This window comes from Urocitellus parryii, chromosome 7 (assembly GCF_045843805.1).
Source record: "Urocitellus parryii isolate mUroPar1 chromosome 7, mUroPar1.hap1, whole genome shotgun sequence".
NCBI classification, from domain to species: domain Eukaryota; kingdom Metazoa; phylum Chordata; class Mammalia; order Rodentia; family Sciuridae; genus Urocitellus; species Urocitellus parryii.
This window is the reverse complement of record NC_135537.1, coordinates 81,407,794-81,429,692: the sequence shown is the minus strand read 5'-3', so window position 1 is coordinate 81,429,692 and position 21,899 is coordinate 81,407,794. Positions and strand designations below refer to the sequence as shown.

At 35.1% G+C, this 21,899-nt stretch overlaps 1 protein-coding gene across 1 annotated transcript in view; it reads left to right on the top strand.

Annotated features, from left to right (window-relative positions):
* Window positions 1-21,899, top strand: part of Spidr (scaffold protein involved in DNA repair) — a 392,656-nt gene that overhangs the window by 15,237 nt on the left and 355,520 nt on the right. Inside the window, exons 2-3 of the mRNA XM_026395186.2 lie at window positions 17,036-17,188; window positions 18,443-18,509. Coding sequence (XP_026250971.1) covers window positions 17,036-17,188; window positions 18,443-18,509 — 220 coding nt within the window. The remainder of the gene's footprint in view (window positions 1-17,035; window positions 17,189-18,442; window positions 18,510-21,899) is intronic.

Genomic DNA, 21,899 nt, shown 5'->3' with positions numbered 1-21,899 from the left:
AGCATGTGTGAAGCACTGGGACAAATTCTCAGCACTACATATAAATAAATGAATAAAATAAAGGTCCATCAACATCTAAAAATATTTTAAAAAGAATAATGGAGAAAGTTCTATAATACTAGATACAATTTATGAAAAAATCACTGTAAGAAAACTGGTCCAGTGTGTATAGTTATTTCAGTTTGTATCTCTTAAAAATTATGACTCAAAAAAGCAGGATATAATATTATCTATCCAACTGCTAGTTATAAAAAAAAGAGAGAAACCTACTTATTACCCAAGTTTTGTCCATAGTTTTACCAAGATCTAAAAAATGTTTCTCTTTATTACCTATGTAAGTCCTTCACTTTTGAATTTGTTCTAATTAGTTTTACATGCCAGCAGAAGTATTTTCACATATTGTATAAAAAATGGAGCACAACTTCTTATTCCTGTCTGTACACAATGCAGAATCACACATAGGATGATAATATCTGACTTATTCCACTGTCCTTCCCACCTCAGCACCCTCCCTCCCCCTAGCTTCTCTATGCCCTACCCAAAGTTCCTCCATTTTTCCCTAGTACCTCCCCTCACACTTTGGATTTGGGTGATTGGCTTATTTCGCTTAGCATGATATTCTCCAGCACCATCCATTTACTGGCAAATGCCATGATTTCATTCTTTAAGTCTGAGTAATGTTCCATTGTGTATATACCACATTTTCTTCATCCATTCATCTGTTGAAGGGCACCTAGGTTGATTTCATAGTTTAGCTATTGTGAATTGAGCTGCTATAAACATTGATGTGGTTGCGTTACTGTGGTATGCTGATTTTAGTCCTTTGGGTATAAACCAAGGAGTGGGATAGCTGGGTTGAATGGTGGTTCTATTCCAAGTTTTCTAAGGAATCTATACTGTTTTCCAGAGTGGTTGCACCAATTTTCAGTCCCAACAGCAATGTAGACATGAACCTTTCCCCCCACATCCTTGACAACACTTATTATTTCTTGTATTCTTGATAATTACCATTCTGACTGGTTCTTCCACTTTGAATGGAAGAACTTATTGAATTTGATGTTCAGTTCTTGTCATTTACATATTAAGGAAATGTAGGTAACTAATATACAGGTATATCTGTAAGTAGCCAAGGGTAAAAAAGTTTCAATGGTGAGATTGTTCAAGAAATCAAGTTGCTGTGGTTAGAAGAACAGATAACTGAGTGGACAAATCTCTGTATAAGTCTGCTGGGGATGGAAAGGAACAGGTAGAAGGGGTCAAGGGAGAAATGTATCTTTTAGATAATAGGGTCTTGAGCATGATTGAATAATAGACTAAGTAAGTGATGGAAAAGGTTGAGGTGATAGGACTTAGAATCCTGAATGCAGTTTCCTATGACCCTTTGTTCTTCCTAATGGAGGATTTTCTTCTTATAGTCACAAACCACTGGATTGTCGGGCAAAAAAGTTTCTTGCTCATATTTTTTTTTAACCTACCAGAATTTTTACTTTTTTACCCCAACAATGTATACTTCACTCCAGTGAGAAAGTCTAAGCATGCAGAGAAACTTGTGATTTTGAGTTTGATCCTAAGAATGCTTTTTGTTTAGTTTATCTATATAGGTTGTTTTCTAATTCAATATGTTTAGCAATGATTCTCAAATTTTGATGGTATAATAATCACCAGAGATAATGATTTTAAAATGGAGATTTCCTGGACCTTTCTTCTCTCAGGATTCTTATTTTCATTTTGAGGACTTAGATATGTAGAACATCCCTGGTATTTCTGATGTAGTCCTCATATTTCATTAAAATATTGTGATAAAATATAAATAACATAAAGTTATGTAGCATTCATTATAAGCATTTATTATACATTCACATTTGCTATACTGAATGCTTCTCTCCCAAAACTCACATGTTGAAACCCATTCTTTGTTGTGATAGTACATGGAAGTGGGATCTTTGGGAATGATTATGTCATGAGGGTGTAAACCTTAAAAATGGGATTCGTGGCCTTTCAAAAAGATTCCAAAGACTCCTGTACTCCTGCCACATGATGGCACAGTGAACATACTGCCTTCTGTGACTCAGAAAGTGGGCCTTCACCAGACATCAAATCTGTTAGTATCTTAGTCTTGGACTTGCTAGCCTTCAGAGATGTCAGAAACAGATTTCTGTTGCCTAGAAGATACCCTGTTATGATATTTTGTTGTAGCAGTCTAACTGGACTAAGAATGTCATGTAATCATCGCTGCCATCCACCTCCAGAACTTTTTCCTCATCTCATATTGAAACTTTGTGCTCATTAAGCAACAAGTTCCCATTCTTCCCTCCCTATCCCCTGGCCATCACCATCCTTCTTTCTACTCCAGGAATCCCATATAAATGGAATCATACAATGTTTGTCCTTTGGTATCTGACTAATTTCATTTAGCATAATGTTTTCGAAGTCCACCAGTCCACCATGTGGTAACATGTATCAGAATTCTATTCCTTTTTAAAACCAAATAATGTGTGTGTGTGTGTGTGTGTGTGTGTGTGTGTGTGTTTCATTCCACATTTTGTTTACCAGTTTATCCAGTGGTAGATATTTGGATTGTTTTCTATCTTTTGGCTATCTTGACTGGTGCTACTATGAACCTGGGTGTCCGAGTGTCCGTTTGAATCTCTGCTTTCATTTATTTGGGTTATATATGGAGAAGTGCTGTGAAGTGATATTTCATTGTGGCTTTGATAAGCATTTTTCCCTAATGATTCATAATATTAAGCATCTTTTTATTGTTGAGTTGTGGGAATTCTTAATATATTCTAGATCCTTATTAGTTATTTACAAATATTTTCTCCCATTATTCTGATTATCTTTTTACTATCTTCATAGTATCCTTTGAAACTCATAACTTTCAAACTTTAATGGAGTCCAGTTTATCTTTTCTTTGGTTACTTGTGCTTTTGTGCCCATTTAAGAAATTATTTAAATATTGTCTAACCCAAGGCTACTTGTTTACTTGTTTTCTTCTGAATTATAGAGGTTTAGCTGTTCCTTGTAGGTCTTTGATCCATTTTGAATTATTTTCTATATATGTTGTATATTCTTTTGCATATGGAATGTAGTTGTCCCCAGTATCATCTCTTCAGAGTTTATTTTCCCATTGAATAGTCTTTATACTCTTGTTGAATCAGTTGGCCATTGATCTGTGTGTTTAATTCTGGACTGTGAAGTCTGTTACAATGAAAAGGTCTATCATTATACTAGTACCACATGCTTTGACTATTGTAGCCTTCTAGTAAGTTTTAAAATTGGTATACGAGTTTCCAATGTTTTAAAGATTGTTTTGGGATTTCAGGGCTCCTTGAAATTCATATGAATTTTAGGATCATCTTTTATATTTCTGCCAAAAAGGTTGTAGGGATTTTGATAGGGATTGAATCAAATCTGTAAAGAGAAGTAGAATTCATTTTTGTATGTTTATCTTGTGTCCTGCAACTTTTCCAAATTTATTTATTAGCTCTAATAGTTTTTTTGGTGGGTCCTTAAGGGTTTTTTGTATATAATACAATTTCATCTGCAAAAAGAGATAATTTTACTACTTGTTTTCAATTTTGGGTTGCTTTTATTTCTTTTATTTTCTTTTTCTTGCCTAAATTGCTCTGATTAGTATTAGTGTTTAATCGAAGTGTCAAAAGTGGACACCATTTTCTTCTTGATTTTAGGGAGAAATTTTTCAGAGAAACCTTTTATCAGTTTTAAAAAATTCCCTTTTACTCCTAGTTGCTGAATGTTTTTATCATGAAAAGTGTTGTATTTTTTTAATATTTAATTTTTAGTTATAGGTGGACACAATGTCTTTATTTTACTTTATGTGGTGCTGAGGATCGAACCCAGTGCTTCCTGAATGCCTGGCGGCTGCTCTACCTCTGAGCCACAATCCCAGCCCAAGTGTTGGATTTTTAATGTGCTTTTTCTGCCTTAGTAGATTGCGTGTATTTTTCCCCTTTGTTCTACTAATGTGATCCATTACAATGTTTGATTTTTACATTTTGAGACATTTGGGTATATCTTGGAAAAATCCCACAAGTCATAGGATAAATAATCCTTTGTCTCTTAATTTGTTTGCCATTGATATAACAAAACACTTTAGGATGAAAACTTTATAAAGAAAAGAAGTTTATTTAGTTTTGAAGTCTAAAAGTCCGTGATTGGGCTGCCCCATCTCTTTAACCTCTGGCAGATGGCATCATGATGGTAGTAGTGTGTACAGAAAAGATCACAGGAAAGTAATGTCAGAAACCAGAGAGATTCAGGAGCCAGCACATCTTTTTATAACAACCCACTCTTACGGGACCTAACTGGGGTTCCCTGAGAACTTCGTTAATCTCTTAAAAGGGTGATGCTCTCTGTAATCTAATTAACTTGCCTTAGGTCCCAGCTTTTTTTTTTTTTTCTTTGGCTCTAACTCGTTTCTACTCCTTGAACTCCGTCATGATGGAGAGCAAACCCCTACCATATGAACTTTTAGGAGACACACTCAAACCATATCCAAACTGTAATAATCCTCTCAGTGTGTTGCTGGATTTGGCCTGCTAGTATTTTGTTGAAGGTTTTAATATGTATTTTCATAAGTAGTTGGTCTATAGTTTTATTGTGATAATATTTGTAAGACTTTTCTGTCAGTGTACATTGGTCTCAGAAAGAGGAAGTATTTTTGTAATTTTTGGAAGAGTTTGAGAATATTTCTTTAAATGTTTGGTGGAATTCACTATTGAAATCACCTGGTTTTACACTTCTCTTTGTCAGAAGTTTTTTGATTATCAGTTTAATCACTTAGTTATTGGTCTGTCAAATGTTTTCTTTCTTCTTGAGTCATTGTTGATGGTTTCTGTGGTCATAGGAATTTATCCATTTCATCTAGGTGCTTTAAATTTTATTCAGTTTTTCATGGTACTCTCATTCTTTTTATTTCTGTAAGTTTGTCGGTAGTGTCCCTACTTCTGCTTCTTATTTTAGTAACATAAATCTTGTATTTAGTTAAAGGCTTTTTTTTTTTTTTTTTGGTCTTTATAGAGAACCAACAGCCTTGTTTTTATCTATTTCATTTGTCTCTATTCTAATCTTTATTTTCTTTTCCATACTACCTTTAGAATTAATTTGCTCTTTTTTTAAAAAATACTAGTTCCTTAAGGTGCAAGGTTAGATTATTCATTTAGAACCTTTTTTAATCTTGGTTTTTGTATCTATAATTTTTTTGTGTGAGCACTGCCTCCCATAAATTTTCATATTTTTTAAATTTTCATTCTTCTGAAAATATTTTCTAATTTTTTAAAAATATTCTTTTTAATTGTAGATGTACACAATATCTTTATTTTTATTTGTTTATTTTTATGTGGTGCTGGGCACCAAACCCAGGCATTCGAGGCAAGCACTCTACCACTGAGCTACAACCCTAGCCCAAGTATTTTCTAATTTGTTTTCTAATTTATTTTAAATTCTTATTTGATTCTTTGAGTTATTAAGCGGTGTTGACTAATTTCTACTTACTTGTGAATATTCCAGTTATCTTTTGGTGTTAATGTCTATTTTCATTTTGGTCAAAGAAGACACTTTATATGATATCAATATTTTAAAATTTATTGAGAAACATTTTTTGATCTATTTTGCAAAATGTTTTCTGTACATCTAAGATAAATGTGCATTATTTTGTGTTTGAATATTGTTCCATATGTCTGTAAGGTTTAGTGAGTTTATAGTGTGTTCAAGCCCTGTATTGCCTTACTAATTATTTGTGTACTGGTGAAAGTAGGATATCAAAATGTCTGATTTTTATAGAACTGTTAAGTTTTTCTTTTAATTCTGTTTTAGTTTAATATATTCTGAGACTATGTTGTTAGATGTGTATATATTTATAGATGTTGTAACTTTACTATGATTTGACTCTTTTAATAACATTTTCTGCTTTGTCTCAACAGTGTTTTATCTTGCATTCTAATTTGTCTGGTACTAGTATAGCCATCCCAGCTATAATTAATTACTGCTTGCTTGGATTATCTTTCTGTCCTTTCACTTTCAACCTTTTTGTGTTTTGGTCATAAAAGTGAACCTTTTATAGATAGCATATAGTTATATCATGCTCTTTTAATCTATTCTACCAATCTCTGTGTTTTAAGTGAACAGTTTAATCTACTTACATTTCAGTTACTTATAAGGAAGAATTAATGCAATTTTGTTTTTATTTTCTGTATATTTTACAACATTTTGTTCCTTAATTTCTCTATTACTTTTATCATTTGTAAGAATTTGTTTTCTCTACTGTTTTGATTCTTATTTCTCTTTCTTTTTGATATTTTTCCCGTTTAGTTGCTTCCCTGGGGTTTATATGAAGTCAACTGAACTCTAACAATCTAGTTTGGATCAATGCCATCTTAGTTGGAAAAGCACAAAAAATACTGCTCCCATACAGCTTCATATCCTTTATGTTATTTTCACTAATGGCGTCTCTATAGATCATTCATTCATTAACAGACATAATTATGTTTGTGCATTTGCTTCTTAAATTGTATAGGATAAAAGAGTTACGAATTAAAGAACAGAATAGTACAGGCTTTAAAATTTACTTACATTGGTCTTTTTTGTATGTATGGCTTTGTGTTAGTCACTATTCATTTCAGTCTATCAGCTCCCTATAGCATTTCTTGTAGGAAAATTCTGCTGGTTATAAACTCCCTCAGCTCTCGCTCACTCGCCCCTTCCTTCCTTCCCTCCCTCCTTCCCTTCCTTCCCTCCCTCCTTCCCTTCCTTCCTTCCTTCCTTCTTTCCTTCCTTCCTTCCAATCTGGGAATGTCTTAATTTCTGCTTCATTTTATTTGTGCTCATGTGTGTGTGTATGTTGCTCAGTCTGGTCTCAAACTTGTGGGCTTAAGTAACTCTTTTGCCTCAGTCTCCAGAGTACCTGGGATTACAGGCATGTGCCTGGTTGTGTTTCATTTTTGAAAGATAGTTTTGTCAAATAAATAATTCTTGTTTGATGCCTTCCCCCTTTGCTAGCATGCTAAACATTCTGTCTCATTGCCTGTTGGCCTCCGTAGTTTCTGGATGAGAAATCTGCTATTAATCTCATTGAGGATACCTTTTATATCATTTCTTTCTTGCTAATTTCAAGATTCTCTCTGTCTTATGTCTTAGGCTCTGGACAGTTTAATTGCAATATGGATCTCAGTGTGGATCTTGTTGGCTTTGCCCTCCTCAGAATAAGCTGAGTTTATTGAGTTTGGGGCTATTTATTCTTCAAATATTCTTTCTCTTTTCCCTCTAGAACTTTCATCATATTTATTATGGTATACTTAGTATTCTGTATATCTTTGATGTCTCTTCATTCTTTTTTTTTCCTGCTCCCTTAGGTAGGACAATCTTTTTGCCTGTCTTCAAATTCACTGATTATTCTTCTTTCTTCAAATTTGCCAGTGAACCCTCTAGTAAATTTTAGCTCTTAAATTTACATTACACTTGGCTCATTTTTGTAATTTCTGTTAATGCCTTATTTGTTACATTGACATTACCTGCTCTTGATTTCTTTTTAGAGTTCTGCCCATGGTTTCATTTAGCTCTTTGAATATGTTTAAGACAATTGATTTAATATCTTTGTCTCATTAGATCACTGTCTGGACACATTCTATATGGACTATACTTTCTTATTTTTTTGCAACTGGACATGACAACTGTATATGACTGGATCTGAATATTAAAATGTGGCAACCCTGGAAATGATAATTTTCCCTCCAACAAGATTTGTTGTTGCTATTTGTTGTGGGTTGATTTTTCTAAACTTCATTTTGAAGTCTGCATTTTTTTGTCTTGATGTAGTCTCTGAGTTCTGCAGTCCCTTATCATTATGGTCAGCTAGTGCTTTGACAGAATTTTCTTAAAGACTTGAATCTAATAAAATTTTTAAAAATTAAAAAAATACGGAGATAAGAAAATAAAAAAGCTGGTAAAAACAATTGAAACGACCAACTGTGACAGAAAACAAGTTGAGCAAAGAAAAGTTTTATGGAATTATAGATTTTAGTATTTGCTTTTTCCCATTGCTTTGGGTGTTTTTTTTTTTTTTGTTTTTTTCTGTGTACTAATATTTACTTTAACGACCTTAAAGAAACCTGTAATTTCCAGTATTTCTTTAAAAGGATGAATGTTTAAATTCTCCTGAATGTATCACTGTTAAAAAATAAATGTCAAATAATTGTAAATAAAGTTGATCTAAATACAGCTTGTTTTGTGCTTCAGTGATTGCCGTGTCCATCAGCAGGCCTGCTGCTGTGCCTGTGTTCTCACTGTCGACAGTGAAGTATAGAGCAGTGCTGCTTCTGGTGTCCATCACATTTGGATCTGCACCAGATTTTAGCAAAATCAGCACATTCTTCCTCCTGGAATTGTGCATTGTATCAGGACTTAATCAGAACTATGCTGTTGTCACTATCACAGAAGTTAATGTCGTATTTCTTTTGTATCAGGAGTGTCACCACTTCTGATGGCCACAGGCACAGGGGTAATGCAGAGCAGTCCTATTGGAAGGACTGGCAGTGGGGATGAGGCTATTGTGCTAGGGTTGCAAGCCAGGACGTCATTCATGCTAGGCAAACATGGTACCCTCGAGGTACATCCTCTGACCAGAGCAGCAATTCATGATGTTCCACAGTGGTAATTGGCAGCATTGATGAGATATTCTTCATACTCATAGAATCATCTCACAATTCATGGTGCGTAGAACTTCAATAATTAGATGAAGACTAGGGCCACCAAGTGTAAAAGCTCCTCTGCTTCTAGATTGGTTTCCTTCAGCCACTTGATCCTGGATCCAACAATACATAGAGTGGCTTCTCAGTTACTCTTCAAGTTAATTTTTTAAAAAAGTCATCCTCCCTCCCACAGTTAAATCTGCTGACTCCAGAACTCGGGATGGCTCAAGTACAGCAGTGACTGTAAAAAATATGTAAATGAGTGTCAACTTTCACAAGCAAAAAGCAGAATACTTCAAAGTAGGATTTCTGATTTTAAATTTTAGGTGCCTCGTGAAAACTAACCTATCGATACATACTTGATTTCGCTAAAACCTGCTTTGGGTATTTTCTACAAAGATTCTGGTTATCTGTATGTTGGATCCTGACAAAGACCTAATCAATCTCTGATTTCTCTTCAGTTCTTTTTCTCTTTCTTCATTAGAGGTATTAACCCATTTCTGTTTCTTTTACAAAATTTCTGAGCTGAGAAGTATATGAGGAAGAGAGGTTTATTTAGCTCAGTGTTCAGGAGATGCAAGATCATGGCACAGGCATCAGTTTGACTCTGGTTAGGACCTATTGGAGGATGGCAGGAGGATATGCAGGAACACACAAGACAGGGAGAGATCTTTTGGTGAGATAGGAAACCAGAGGGTGGGGAGGGGGAGTCTCTTTTGTAATCTTTCACTCTCATGGAACTAACCAGGGTCCTATGAGAAGTGCTTAAACCCTTCTAAAGGTAGTACCTCCAATGACCTTCCATTAGGACCCTCCTTTAAAGTTTATACTACTACTTTCATCACACTGAAGACCAAGATTTTACAATATGAAACCTTGGAGAGCAGCCCACATCTAAATAATAGCAGGGTGAATAATGGAACTTTAAAATTTCCTCCTTTTCACCCTATATATTTCTCTTAAGACAGTATCTGTGGTGCCTGCTCTTAAATTTAGTCCTTTTTTTTCCTCAAGTGAATTTTAATTTTTTCTTTTTTTCATCAACTTTGTCACTACATTTCTAAGTTTTTATAACTTTGAATATTTTGGCTTTTTTTTTTAATAGGTTAGTAAGTTAACATATTATCTGTTTTGTTTTTTGTGTGCTTTCTTTGTGTGTTAGGATGTTATTCTGTTCCTCATTTTTTTTCTCTCCTAATAACAACTATGGGATTTGATTTTGATACTTATCTATTGTTTATTTTTAAGTAATTTTTTTTGGAAAATTTAGGAATCAGATTTAGGATATCTTTTCTACTTTGTGTTGCTTATATCTTGCAAAAATATAGCCACTTTTTAAAAATCAATTAATTAATTTATTTTATTTTATTGGTTGTTCAAAACATTACAAAGATTGCAGAATCACATTGGTTACACATCCACATTTTTACATAATGCCATATTAGTAACTGTTGTATTCTGCTCCCTTTCCTATCCTCAACTATCCCCCCTCCCCTCCCCTCCCATCTTCTCTCTCTACCCCATCTACTATACTTCATTTCTATCCTTGTTTTTTTTCCCCATTCCCCTCACAACCTCTTATATGTAATTTTATATAACATTGAGGGTCTCCTTCCATTTCCATGCAATTTCCCTTTTCTCTCCCTTTCCCTCCCACCTCATGTCTCTGTTTAATGTTAATCTTTTCCTCCTGCTCTTGCTCCCTGCTCTGTTCTTAGTTGCTCTCATTATATCAAAGAAGACATTTGGCATTTGTTTTTTAAGGATTGGCTAGCTTCACTTAGCATAATCTGCTCTAGTGCCATCCATTTCCCTGCAAATTCCATGATTTTGTCATTTTTAGTGCTGCGTAGTACTCCATTGTGTATAAATACCATTTTTTAATCCATTCATCTATTGAAGGGCATCTGGGTTGGTTCCACAGTCTAGCTATTGTGAATTGTGCTGCTATGAACATCCATGTGGCAGTATCCCTGTAGTGTGCTCTTTTAAGGTCTTCAGGGAATAGTCCTAGAAGGGCAATAGCTGGTTCAAATGGTGGATCCATTATTCCCAGCTTTCCCAGGAATCTCCATACTGCTTTCCAAATTGGCCACACCAATTTGCAGTCCCACCAGCAATGTACAAGTGTACCCTTTTCCCCACATCCTCGCCAGCACTTGTTGTTTGACTTCAGAATGGCTGCCAATCTTACTGGAGTGAGATGGTATCTTAGGGTGGTTTTGATTTGCATTTCTCTGACTGCTAGAGATGGTGAGCATTTTTTCATGTTCTTGTTGATTGATTGTATGTCCTCCTCTGAGAAGTGTCTGTTCAGGTCTTTGGCCCATTTGTTGATTGGGTTATTTGTTTTCTTATTGTTTAATTTTTTGAGTTCTTTGTATACTCTGGATATTAGGGCTCTATCTGAAGTGTGAGGAGTAAAAATTTGTTCCCATGATGTAGGCTCCCTGTTTACCTCTCTTATTGTTTCTCTTGCTGTGAAAAAACTTTTTAGTTTAAGTAAGTCCCATTTGTTGATTCTTGTTATTAACTCTTGTGCTATGGGTGTCCTATTAAGGAATTTAGAGCCCGACCCCACAATATGTAGATCGGAGCCAACCTTTTCTTCTATCAGACACATAGTCTCTGATTTGATATCAAGGTCCTTGATCCATTTTGAGTTAACTGTTGTGCATGGCCAGAGAAGGGGATTCAGTTTCATTTTGTTGCATATGGATTTCCAGTTTCCCAGCACCATTTGTTGAAGATGCTATCCTTCCTCCATTGCATGTTTTTAGCCCCTTTATTGAATATAAGATAGTTGTAATTTTGTGGATTGGTTTCTGTGTCCTCTATTCTGTACCATTGGTCCACCCGCCTGTTTTGGTACCAGTACCATGTTGTTTTTGTTACTATTGCTCTGTAATATAGTTTGAAATCTGGTATCACTACACCTCCTGATTCACACTTCCTGCTTAGAATTGCTTTTGCTATTCTGGGTCTTTTATTTTTCCATATGAATTTCATGATTGCTTTATCTATTTCTATAAGAAATGCGGTTGGGATTTTGATTGGTATTGCATTGAACCTATAGAGAACTTTTGGTAATATCGCCATTTTGATGATGTTAGTTCTGCCTATCTATGAACAGGGTATATTTTTCCATCTTCTAAGATCTTCTTCTATTTCTCTCTTTAGGGTTCTGTAGTTTTCATTGTCTAAATCTTTCACCTCTTTTGTTAGGTTGATTCCCAAGTATTTTTTTTTTTTTTTTGAGGATATTGTGAATGGGGTGGTTTTCCTCATTTCCAGTTCAGAAGATTTGTCGCTGATATACTGGAATGCCTTTGATTTATGCATGTTGATTTAATATCCTGCCACTTTGCTGAATTCATTTATTAGCTCTAGTAGTTTTTTTGTAGACCCTTTTGGGTCTTCTAGGTATAAAATCATATCATCCGCAAATAGTGATAATGTAAGTTCTTCTTTTCGTATCTTAATGCCTTTAATTTCTTTCGTCTAATTGCTCTGGCTAGTATTTCGAGAACTATATTGAATAGAAGTGGTGAGAGAGGGCATCCCTGTCTTGTTCCAGATTTTAGCGGGAATGCCTTCAGTTTTCCTCCATTTAGAATGATGCTAGCCTGAGGCTTAGCATAGATAGCTTTTAAAATGTTGAGGTAAGTTCCTGTTATCCCTAGTTTTTCTAATGTTTTGAACATAAAGGGATGCTGTACTTTGTCGAATGCTTTTTCTGCATCTATCGAGATAATCATATGGTTCTTATCTTGAAGTCTATTGATGTGGTGAATAACGTTTATCGATTTTCGTATATTGAACCATCCTTGCATCCTAGGGATGAATCCTACTTAATCATGGTCCACGATCTTTTTGATATGTTTCTGTAACCGATTTGCCATAATTTTATTGAGGATTTTTGCATCTAAATTCATTAGGGATATTGGTCTGTAGTTTTCTTTCTTTGAGGTGTCTTTATCTGGTTTGGGGATCAGGGTGATATTGGCCTCATGAATGAATTTGGAAGTTCTCCCTCTTTTTCTATCTCCTGAAATAGTTTGTGGAGTATTGGTATTAGTTCTTCTTTAAAGTTCTTGTAAAACTCTGCTGTATATCCATCCGGTCCTGGGCTTTTCTTGGTTGGTAGTCTTTTGATGGCTTCTTCTATTTCCTCATTTGATATTGGTCTCTTTAGGTTGTTTATATCTTCCTGACTCAATCTGGTTAGTTCATATGTCTTAAGGAATTTATCGATGCCTTCACTATCTTCTATTTTATTAGAGTATAGGGTTTCAAAATAATTTCTAATTATCTTCTGTATTTCTGAATTGTCTGTTGTGATGTTGCCTTTTTCTTGCCGTAAGCTAGTAATTTGGGTTCTCTCTCTTCTTCTCTTTGTTAGCGTGGCTAGTGGTCTATCAATCTTATTTATTTTTTCAAAGAACCAACTTTTAGTTTTGTCAATTTTTTTGATTGTTTCTTTTGTTTCGATTTCATTGATTTCAGCTCTAATTTTAATCATTTCTTGCCTTCTACTGTATTTGCTGCTGATTTGTTCTTCTTTTTCTAAGGCTTCGAGGTGTAGTGTCAGGTCATTTATTTGTTGGCTTTTCCTTCTTTTAAGGAATGAACTCCATGAAATGAAGTTTCCTCTTAGTACTGCTTTCATAGTGTCCCAGAGATTTCGGTATGTTGTGTCTGAGTTTTCGTTTACCTCTAAGAATTTTCTAATTTCCTCTTTGATGTCTTCTGTAACCCTTTGTTCATTCAGTAGCATATTGTTTAATCTCCCTGTGATGTAGGATTTTTCCTTTCTCATTTTATTATTGATTTCCAATTTCATTCCATTATGATCAGATAAAATGCATGGTAGTATCTCAACTCCTTTGTAATTGCTAAGATTTGCCCTGTGACATAATATATGGTCTATTTTTGAGAAGGATTCATGTGCTGCTGAGAAGAAAGTGTATCCGCTTGATGTTGGGTGGTATACTCTGTATATATCAATTAAGTCTAAATTATTAATTGTATTATTGAGCTCTATGGTTTCTTTATTCAACTTTTGTTTGGAAGATCTGTCCAGTGGTGAGAGAGGTGTGTTAAAATCTCCCATGATTATTGTGTTGTGGTCTATTAGACTCTTGAAGTTGAGAAGAGTTTGTTTGATGAACGTAGCTGCACCATTGTTTGGGGCATATATATTAATGATCGTCAAGTCTTGTTGGTGTATGGTTCCCTTGAGCAGTATGTAATGTCCTTGTTTATCCCTTTTGATTACCTTTGGCTTGAAGTCTATTTTATTTGATATAAGTATGGACACCCCTGCTTGCTTCCGGGGTCCGTATGAGTGATATGATTTTTTCCAACCTTTTACCTTCAGTCTGTGTATGTCTTTTCCTGTCAGATTAGTCTCCTGAAGGCAGCATATTGTTGGATCTTTTTTTTTTTTTTTAATCCATTCTACTAGCCTATGTCTTGATTGGTGCATTTAAGCCATTAACATTTAGGGTTACTATTGAGATATGGTTTGTATTTCCAGCCATATTTGGTTATGTTTGTTACTTAACATGATTTGTTTTTCCTCTATGCTTAGTTTTTCCTTTACTGTACTACCTCCTGCTGTTGGTTTTCATTGTTATTTTTCATTTCCTCTTCCTGTAATGTTTTGCCAAGGATGTTTTGAAATGCTGGTTTTCTAGCTGCAAATTTTTTTAACTTTTGTTTGTCATGGAAGATTTTTATTTCATCTTCAATCCTGAAGCTTAATTTCGCTGGATACATGATTCTTGGTTGGAACCCTTTTTCTTTCAGCGTTTGAAAGATGTTGTTCCAGGATCTTCTAGCTTTCAGAGTCTGTGTTGAAAGATCAGCTGTTATCCTGATTGGTTTACCCCTAAATGTAATCTGCTTCCTCTCTCTTGTGGCTTTTAAGATTCTCTCCTTATTCTGTATGTTGGGCATCTTCATTATTATGTGTCTTGGTGTGGCTCTCTTATGATTTTGTACATTCGGTGTCCTGTAGGCTTATAGTATTTGGATTTCTTTTTCATTCTTTAAGTCTGGGAAGTTTTCTAGTATTATTTCATTGAATAGATTGCTCATTCCCTTGGTTTGGACCTCTATACCCTCTTGTTTCCCAATAACTCTTAGGTTTGGTTTCTTGATGTTATCCCATAATTCTTGGATGTTCTGCTCATGATTTCTTAACATTCTCGCTGAGCTGTCTATGTTCTTTTCAAGTTGAAAAACTTTGTCTTCGTTGTCTGAAGTTCTATCTTCTAAGTGTTCTATTCTGCTGGTAATACTCTCATTTGAGTTTTTAATTTGGTTTATTGTTTCCTGCATTTCCAGGATTTCTGTTTGTTTGTTTTTTCTATCCTCTATCTCCCTATATGGTTGATCTTTTGCTTCTTGGATTTGTTTATGTAATTCATTGTCAAAGTGATTTTTCATTGTCTGAATTTGCTGTATAATGTCTTTCTTGAGACTCCAGATCATCTGAAGCCTGTATATCCTGAACTCTTTGTCTGACATTCCATCAGCTGCAGATATTACCTCATCTAATGTTGAATTGACCTGTATTGTTTGTGGTTTTTTCTTTCCTTGTCTTTTCATACTGCTCATGATTCTTTCTAGCTTTGTGAAACTGTTGTGCTAATGTTTTTCCCTTTATATATTTGTATTGTTCTTGTATAGCTCCAGAATCCGTCTTTTTCGGAGAAAGACAATGTTAACAGTTCCCAATATCAGCAGTACATTATCTAAGCATAAGTTTTCATTACTAATACATTTATAGTTAGATTCTAAGACTTAGATATTGGTTTTAATTATTACTTAAGAATATATCCATTAGTTTCATAAAAGGCGTACCATATCTGGTGGCATATAGAAAACTTAATTTCAGACAAAGGATGTTATATTTGGAGGGAAAGGAGTGAGGGTATGAGGTTAAACTAACTTAGCACCTTTGGAGAACTCTAACCAATAGACTGGTAATTTATGGAAGAATGTATAGACTCGACCTCCTATCTGTATTTAGATAGTTACCCTATGTATAGATAGCAAAGGTTAGGAGATTGAAAGTGGGATAGAGAGAATACGAATGAAAAAAAAAAAGAAAAAAAATAACAAGGAAGAAAAGAGAAATAAGAGAAGGAAAAGGAAAGTAAGACAGAAATAAAGAAAAAAATAGGGGGAAGGTGGGGTATATGCAATTCCTCTATATTATATTACTTTGGTATTTAGGTTGTTCATGCACAGTTCTTGGTTTCACATATGCTGAAGTTGTGGAAGAGAGAGAAGAAAAGAGAAAGAAAGAGAAAAAAAAAGTCTGTCAGAACACTGTTTTCCTTGCTTCCAGTAGGTGGCGTTGTTTATTCCTAGCTTGAGCCTCTGTATTCAGGGTGATGGGCATAGCCAGTTTGAAAGGAAATGAGCTTCCAGTTGTATCTTCCCTGCTCTAGTCTCTGAGGTAGAAACCAGGTGCCTGTACAGTTGTTGTTTTACGTTGATAGCTACAACTCCCAAAAGCTTGTGGGAAATATTTTGAGTTATCGCAGCTAAGGGTGGGGGAGTTGGAAACCGGGTACCTGGAATCAGGGTACCTGGATCAGCCGCAGAACCGTGCTGGTAGCCGCACCCCTTTTGATGGGTTTTAAGGGTTGATGGGCTTCCTCCTGGCTAGCACTTGGGGCGGGGCCGGACTTCCTCCTCTGGTCTGGCTTGGCACTAGGCATCTTCCTCCTCCTGTCTGGCTTGGCACCAGGCGTCTTCCTCCTCCAGTCTGGCTTGGTGCGCCATATGGCCATTTTTTTTACTTGTTACATTGATGCTACTGGCTCTGCTAGATGCACTGCTTTACCTGGACCTTTTTATAGTCTCTCTTATTCCTGTGTAGCTGAGTGGATTCTACTCCTAATTTCTCTTCAGCTTTTCCCTTATTTAGCAAGGAGATATGGCTTATTCAAGTAGTCCCAGGCTGCTATGCTTCCTAGTGAATAATGAAATAGGCCAGGTCTACTTCATGGTGAACTGTGGATGTCTAGGTTCCCAGGGCCTACTTTGACCCCTGATGTTATTTGGGACTTTGGAGGGGTGATAGTTTGTCCTCACCCACTTGTATTTTGGACTTTGTTGACTGCTAGTAAATGTTGTCTGTTCATTTTGGATTTGCTATCTATTTGTTTTATCTTTATGTGAAGATTCAGAGACATTAAAAAACTATGCCTTTATTACTGTCATTCTTGGGTTTCTAAATTGCTAGTTGACAACTTAATGTATGTTTAATGAAGTTGAAATATTTTTTCCTTTAAAAATCATTTCCACAGAGGAAAAGGAATTGGTGTATGGAGTATCCATCCTTTCCAGAAGAGAAGCCACTACAGTGCAGAACAGGTCTCAGGACAGTGGGAGCAGTTGCCTCCCTCTCTGAAGCATGGCTTAAGTGTGGAGAAGGATTTCAGGACACTCCTAGGACTCTGGTAAAGTAGCTGTAAAATTGTTTTCCCTAATGCAGAAGGGTAAATGATAAGATTCCTCAGTGTTCATGTTGCTGTGATTACATTTCTTTGGAATTCCCTTTCTTATTTTCTTTTCCATATATTATAATTGATGCAGTATTTTTTCCCCCATTCCTTGAATTCCTTTAATAATTGTGGCAAATTAGTATCACCTTGTTAGGCTATGCAGAACCTTTGTACTTGTTTGTAAATGGAGGATACATACTGAGAATGTTTTCAGAAGTGAAACCATTGAACATACTACTTTACATGAAGTATACTTATGAAATGTTCATATATTCAGAACCTTTTGTCTATGAGATTCTGGTTAATTTTTGTACAAGTTATAACTTACAAAATAGAGGAATGGTATCATAAACTCTAATGTAGAGACAAACAGTAATAAGGACCTCAAGTGTCAGAGTCATATATGTGAACATTAATATTGAATATTAATGTGAAATTTTTTTGTTGATAATACAACAAAACTTTATTAACATTTTGGACAGATTGAGCTATGACTGATAGTGGCAATTTCTGAACTTAAGTTGGGGCAAATGGCTATAGTGCAGCATAATGCTATCACTGTGTATTGTGAATACAGACACAAGAATGAATTGTTACCCTTCAAATGAAGGATCAGGTGCAGAGGATTGTTGTAGTCAGAGTACAGTCATCTTCCAGCTGCTTGCCTCTAGAGGTGAGCCCCTGCTAGTCAAGGGAATGCCTTTTTTTATCCTGGATCTTGGCCTTGACATGATTGCCTTGTCAATTAGGGTCTTCACAAAGATCTGCATTTTGACCTGTTATCAAATGTCTCATCGATCCACTCATAAACATCCACACTGCCATTCAACAAAGCCACTCAGCACTTGAAATGTTTTGATCAGTCAACTCTGTTTCTATTCTGGAAAAAAATAAGTTTATAAGAATATAAGCAATGGGTTGGGGTTGTGGCTCAGTGGTGGAGTGCTTGCATATCACATGTGAGGCACTGGCTTTGATCCTTAGCACCACATATAAATAAATAAAGGCATTATGTCCATCTACAACTAAAAATATTTAAGAAAAAAAAAGAATATAAGGAGTATGTGCTTTGGCAATACTTACAAATATAAGTAAAGGGAAACAAGAATATATTAAGGAAAGTATAATTTAAGACTGAATATTTTACAAAGTATTGTTGGTTTTTAATCTATTGTCATGTAAATTACTTTACTGTTATTTTGCCTGCAGACACCAACAACTGAAAAGGTGACTCTTTCAGAAAAGGACCTTGAATTAGTTCCAAAACCAAAGAAAGGTAATACTACTTTTTTGATTTCTTTAGAGAGAAGGTGTAAGGCCAATACATTCTTTAGTGATTCTTTGCTTTCTTTCTGTTACTTACATAGTTTGGTAGTCTACATTTGTGTTTAAAAAACATCAAAAAGAAAAATCTTGTTGGAAATAAACTTAGGACCTGTGCTATATGGACTACACTGCTTTAGGCTATGAACAATGTCTTATTACTTGGTGAATCAGTTTGGGGAAGCTTTCCAGCTATAGATATTAGGAAACTCTTTTCAAATTCTAGGAGTTGAATTTATCTCCTACAACAAGATATCCAGAGAGCCTAACTGATTCTGCCTTTTGCAACCTTAGTATGGGGGTTGGTTCTTACAAACATGAGATGGTAACTGAATTCTCAAGGCTGAATTTTTGGGTACTAAGGATTTTTGCTGAGTGAACATTACCTTTCTTTGGGAAAGAATCTCTACCAGGGATAGGTTAATGAAATTAGGGATTTTTACAGAGTCATGTTGCTGCCAATAAAATTAGGGTTTGTGGTAATGGAGAAGAAGGAACATATATCAGATAGACTTCTGGCTTTGCTACTGTGGTCAGTAGTTACTGACTGTAGTCAGTCAGTTACTGGAGATGAAGAAGATGAACTTGTGACTTTAGTAAATCTTACTATGTTCTGGCTGTAATCATGGAAAAATAAGCTAAATGCTCTGACCCTCAATTTCTGCATCTGGAAAATGGGCATAATATTGAGCCTCATTGATTATTGTGAGTAGTAAGTGAGGTTAAAAACAATAGATAGAATGAATACTTAGCTCAGAGGCTCATACTTAGCAGATAATTAATGGCAGCAATAGCTGATATGTCTGATGGCAGAGTTATGTGAGAGTCTGCCTAAAGTTCCTGGGAATGGAATAACTTTCTGTGATGAAGACACTAAACATTCTAAGCCATAATATTTTACTAACACTTAAGAGGGTTCTTTTTTATGTATATGAAGAAGAAGGCCTGGCGTGAAGGAGTAAGACTTTAATCCCAGTTGTTCTGGAGGCTAAGCCAGGTGGATTGCATGTTTGAGGCCAACCTGGTTAATTTAGTGAGACCCTATTTAAAATAAAATCAAAATAAGAGTTGGGGATGTAGTTCAGTGGTAGAGTGCTCCCCTAACATGGGTAAGGCTCTGGGTTTCATCTCCAGTAATACACATAGGAAAAAGAAAGAAAATATACCAAAACATTTCTTCAGAATTCATAAAACACTGTTTCATAGAATAACTGGCATAGGAGCCAGGGTTGTGACTCAGTGGCAGAGCACTTGCCTAGCATGTGTGAGGCACTGGAAGGAGGTAAGGACTTCAACAGATGAATTTTTGGAAGACATAATTCAGCATAGACCATCAGGTGCCAGCACATAGTGGTTACTCAGAAATGTTTGTAAATGTATTTCTTTTCGTTCAGTACATTTTTACAGAATCCTTCCAATACAGCAAATCATGAGGAAGGAACCCCTCTGATAAAGCAAACCATGAAGAAACAAAGAAAATGAGTACTTCTGCCTGTTTTCATAGTCGGCTTAATATCCTTCCTAGATTTCACGGAAATGGCCCTTAATCTCAAGGGTGTTCCTTTTCAGCAAGTAAAATGAATTACTGACTAATAAATTCCTGATAGTGGTTTTAACTCTGTAACTTATGTAGTTTAGTTTATAAGTCTAGAGTCCTGGTTACTGAGAATTTGAATGAGATGGCTATTAATTACACTATCTCTTCTAATAGAAAAGTACCAGACAATTACATATTTTCTAGGAGTCTCACACTAAGCTCATAATGAAAGAGACTGCAGGTCTCCAGCTGCCTTGGGAGATCCGTGTAATGGTTAAGAATGTGGACTCAGAAGCTAGACTGCCCGAGTGTGGATCTGAGCCACAACTACCAGATGAACAAAGGAAGCATTGCATTTGGGAAGCCCTTTTAAACGGTTTACAACCTAGTAATAATGAAAGTTGATAAATTTGTCTAAATAAAAAGGGGAAGGGCTGGGGTTGCGGCTCAGTGGTAAAGCACTTGCCTTGCATGCTTGAGGCACTGGGTTCGATCCTCTGCACCACATTAAATAAATAAATAAATAAATAAATAAATAAATAAATAAATGTACTGTGTTTATCTACAACTAAAAAAATATTTAAGAAAAAAAAAGGGGGGTTGCTGGGGTTGTCGCTCAGTGGTAGAGCACTCGCCTTGCATGTTGGAGGCCCTGAGTTCAATCCTCAGCACCACATAAAAATAAATAAATAAAATAAAGGTATTGTGTCCAACTACAACTAAAAAATAATTTTTCTTTTAAAAAAAGGGAATTGGGAACTTTGTGGCAAAAATTGCAAATTATATACACAATGTAAAATCCAGAAAAACAAAAGGAGGGTTACTTGTACTTTATAGTACAAAGACTGATCTTCATAGCAAAGAAAACATTAGGAATTAATCTGGAGGGAGATAACTCTTATAAAAATAAAGATTATGAATGAGCTTCTTGCAGTAAAGCAAATATCCAAACACATGAAAAGATGCTTAGCCTTATCTGTGCACAATGAAACAGCACTAGGAGACCATTTATTTGTGATTAGATACCAAGTCTCAGTAAGTATCTTTCCATTTGTTCTAGTCTTCTTTTATAAATTCTTTGGAAGTCTGAAAAATTTCCTTCATTTAGATTTTATGTGCCTTTTAATTTTCTTTTACATATTTGATGTTTATTAACTACTGTTTTGAATTTGGTTTCTGTATAATGTTTTGTACTTTGCTACCTTTATTGCATTTCCTTAATTTTGGTAGTAGTTTTTCAGTTGGTTTCTTTATTTTTGTAATTGTTTTATAATATGCAGATTATGATCATTTTACTTTTTTGTTTAGTTTTTCAGATGCATAATGTGATTGGTGTTGTCTTTTGCAGACAAGTACATAGTTTAGTTTTATTAGTTATTTATATTTAAATAGATATGCAGTCTTAGGCAATTCAGAATGTTTATTTTTCCTTTTATACTTTGAAGAATAGGCTACTTCAGTAATTCTAGATTTTTATGGCATAAAGTGTTTAGTAAATGTTGATTATTTTGTTTTTGACATTTGTAAGTGCTGTTTTTCTTGACATGAGGTTTTCAGTGAGTCTTCCTATCCTGATCAATAGGAGTGGAAAATTTTTTTGTGTGTATGCCACCATTATGTTACAGCATACCTCTAGCATAATATTTAATTTGTATTTTCATGACTACTATTTTGAGATCACATTTTTTTTTTAGGACAGGACTATGCTATTTCTTTTTTTCTTTCTTATGGTTTACTTTATCACATTGGTTCTATACATATGCATTAAACGAAACCACTTAACATCTAAGCCTAATTTCCTTTTCT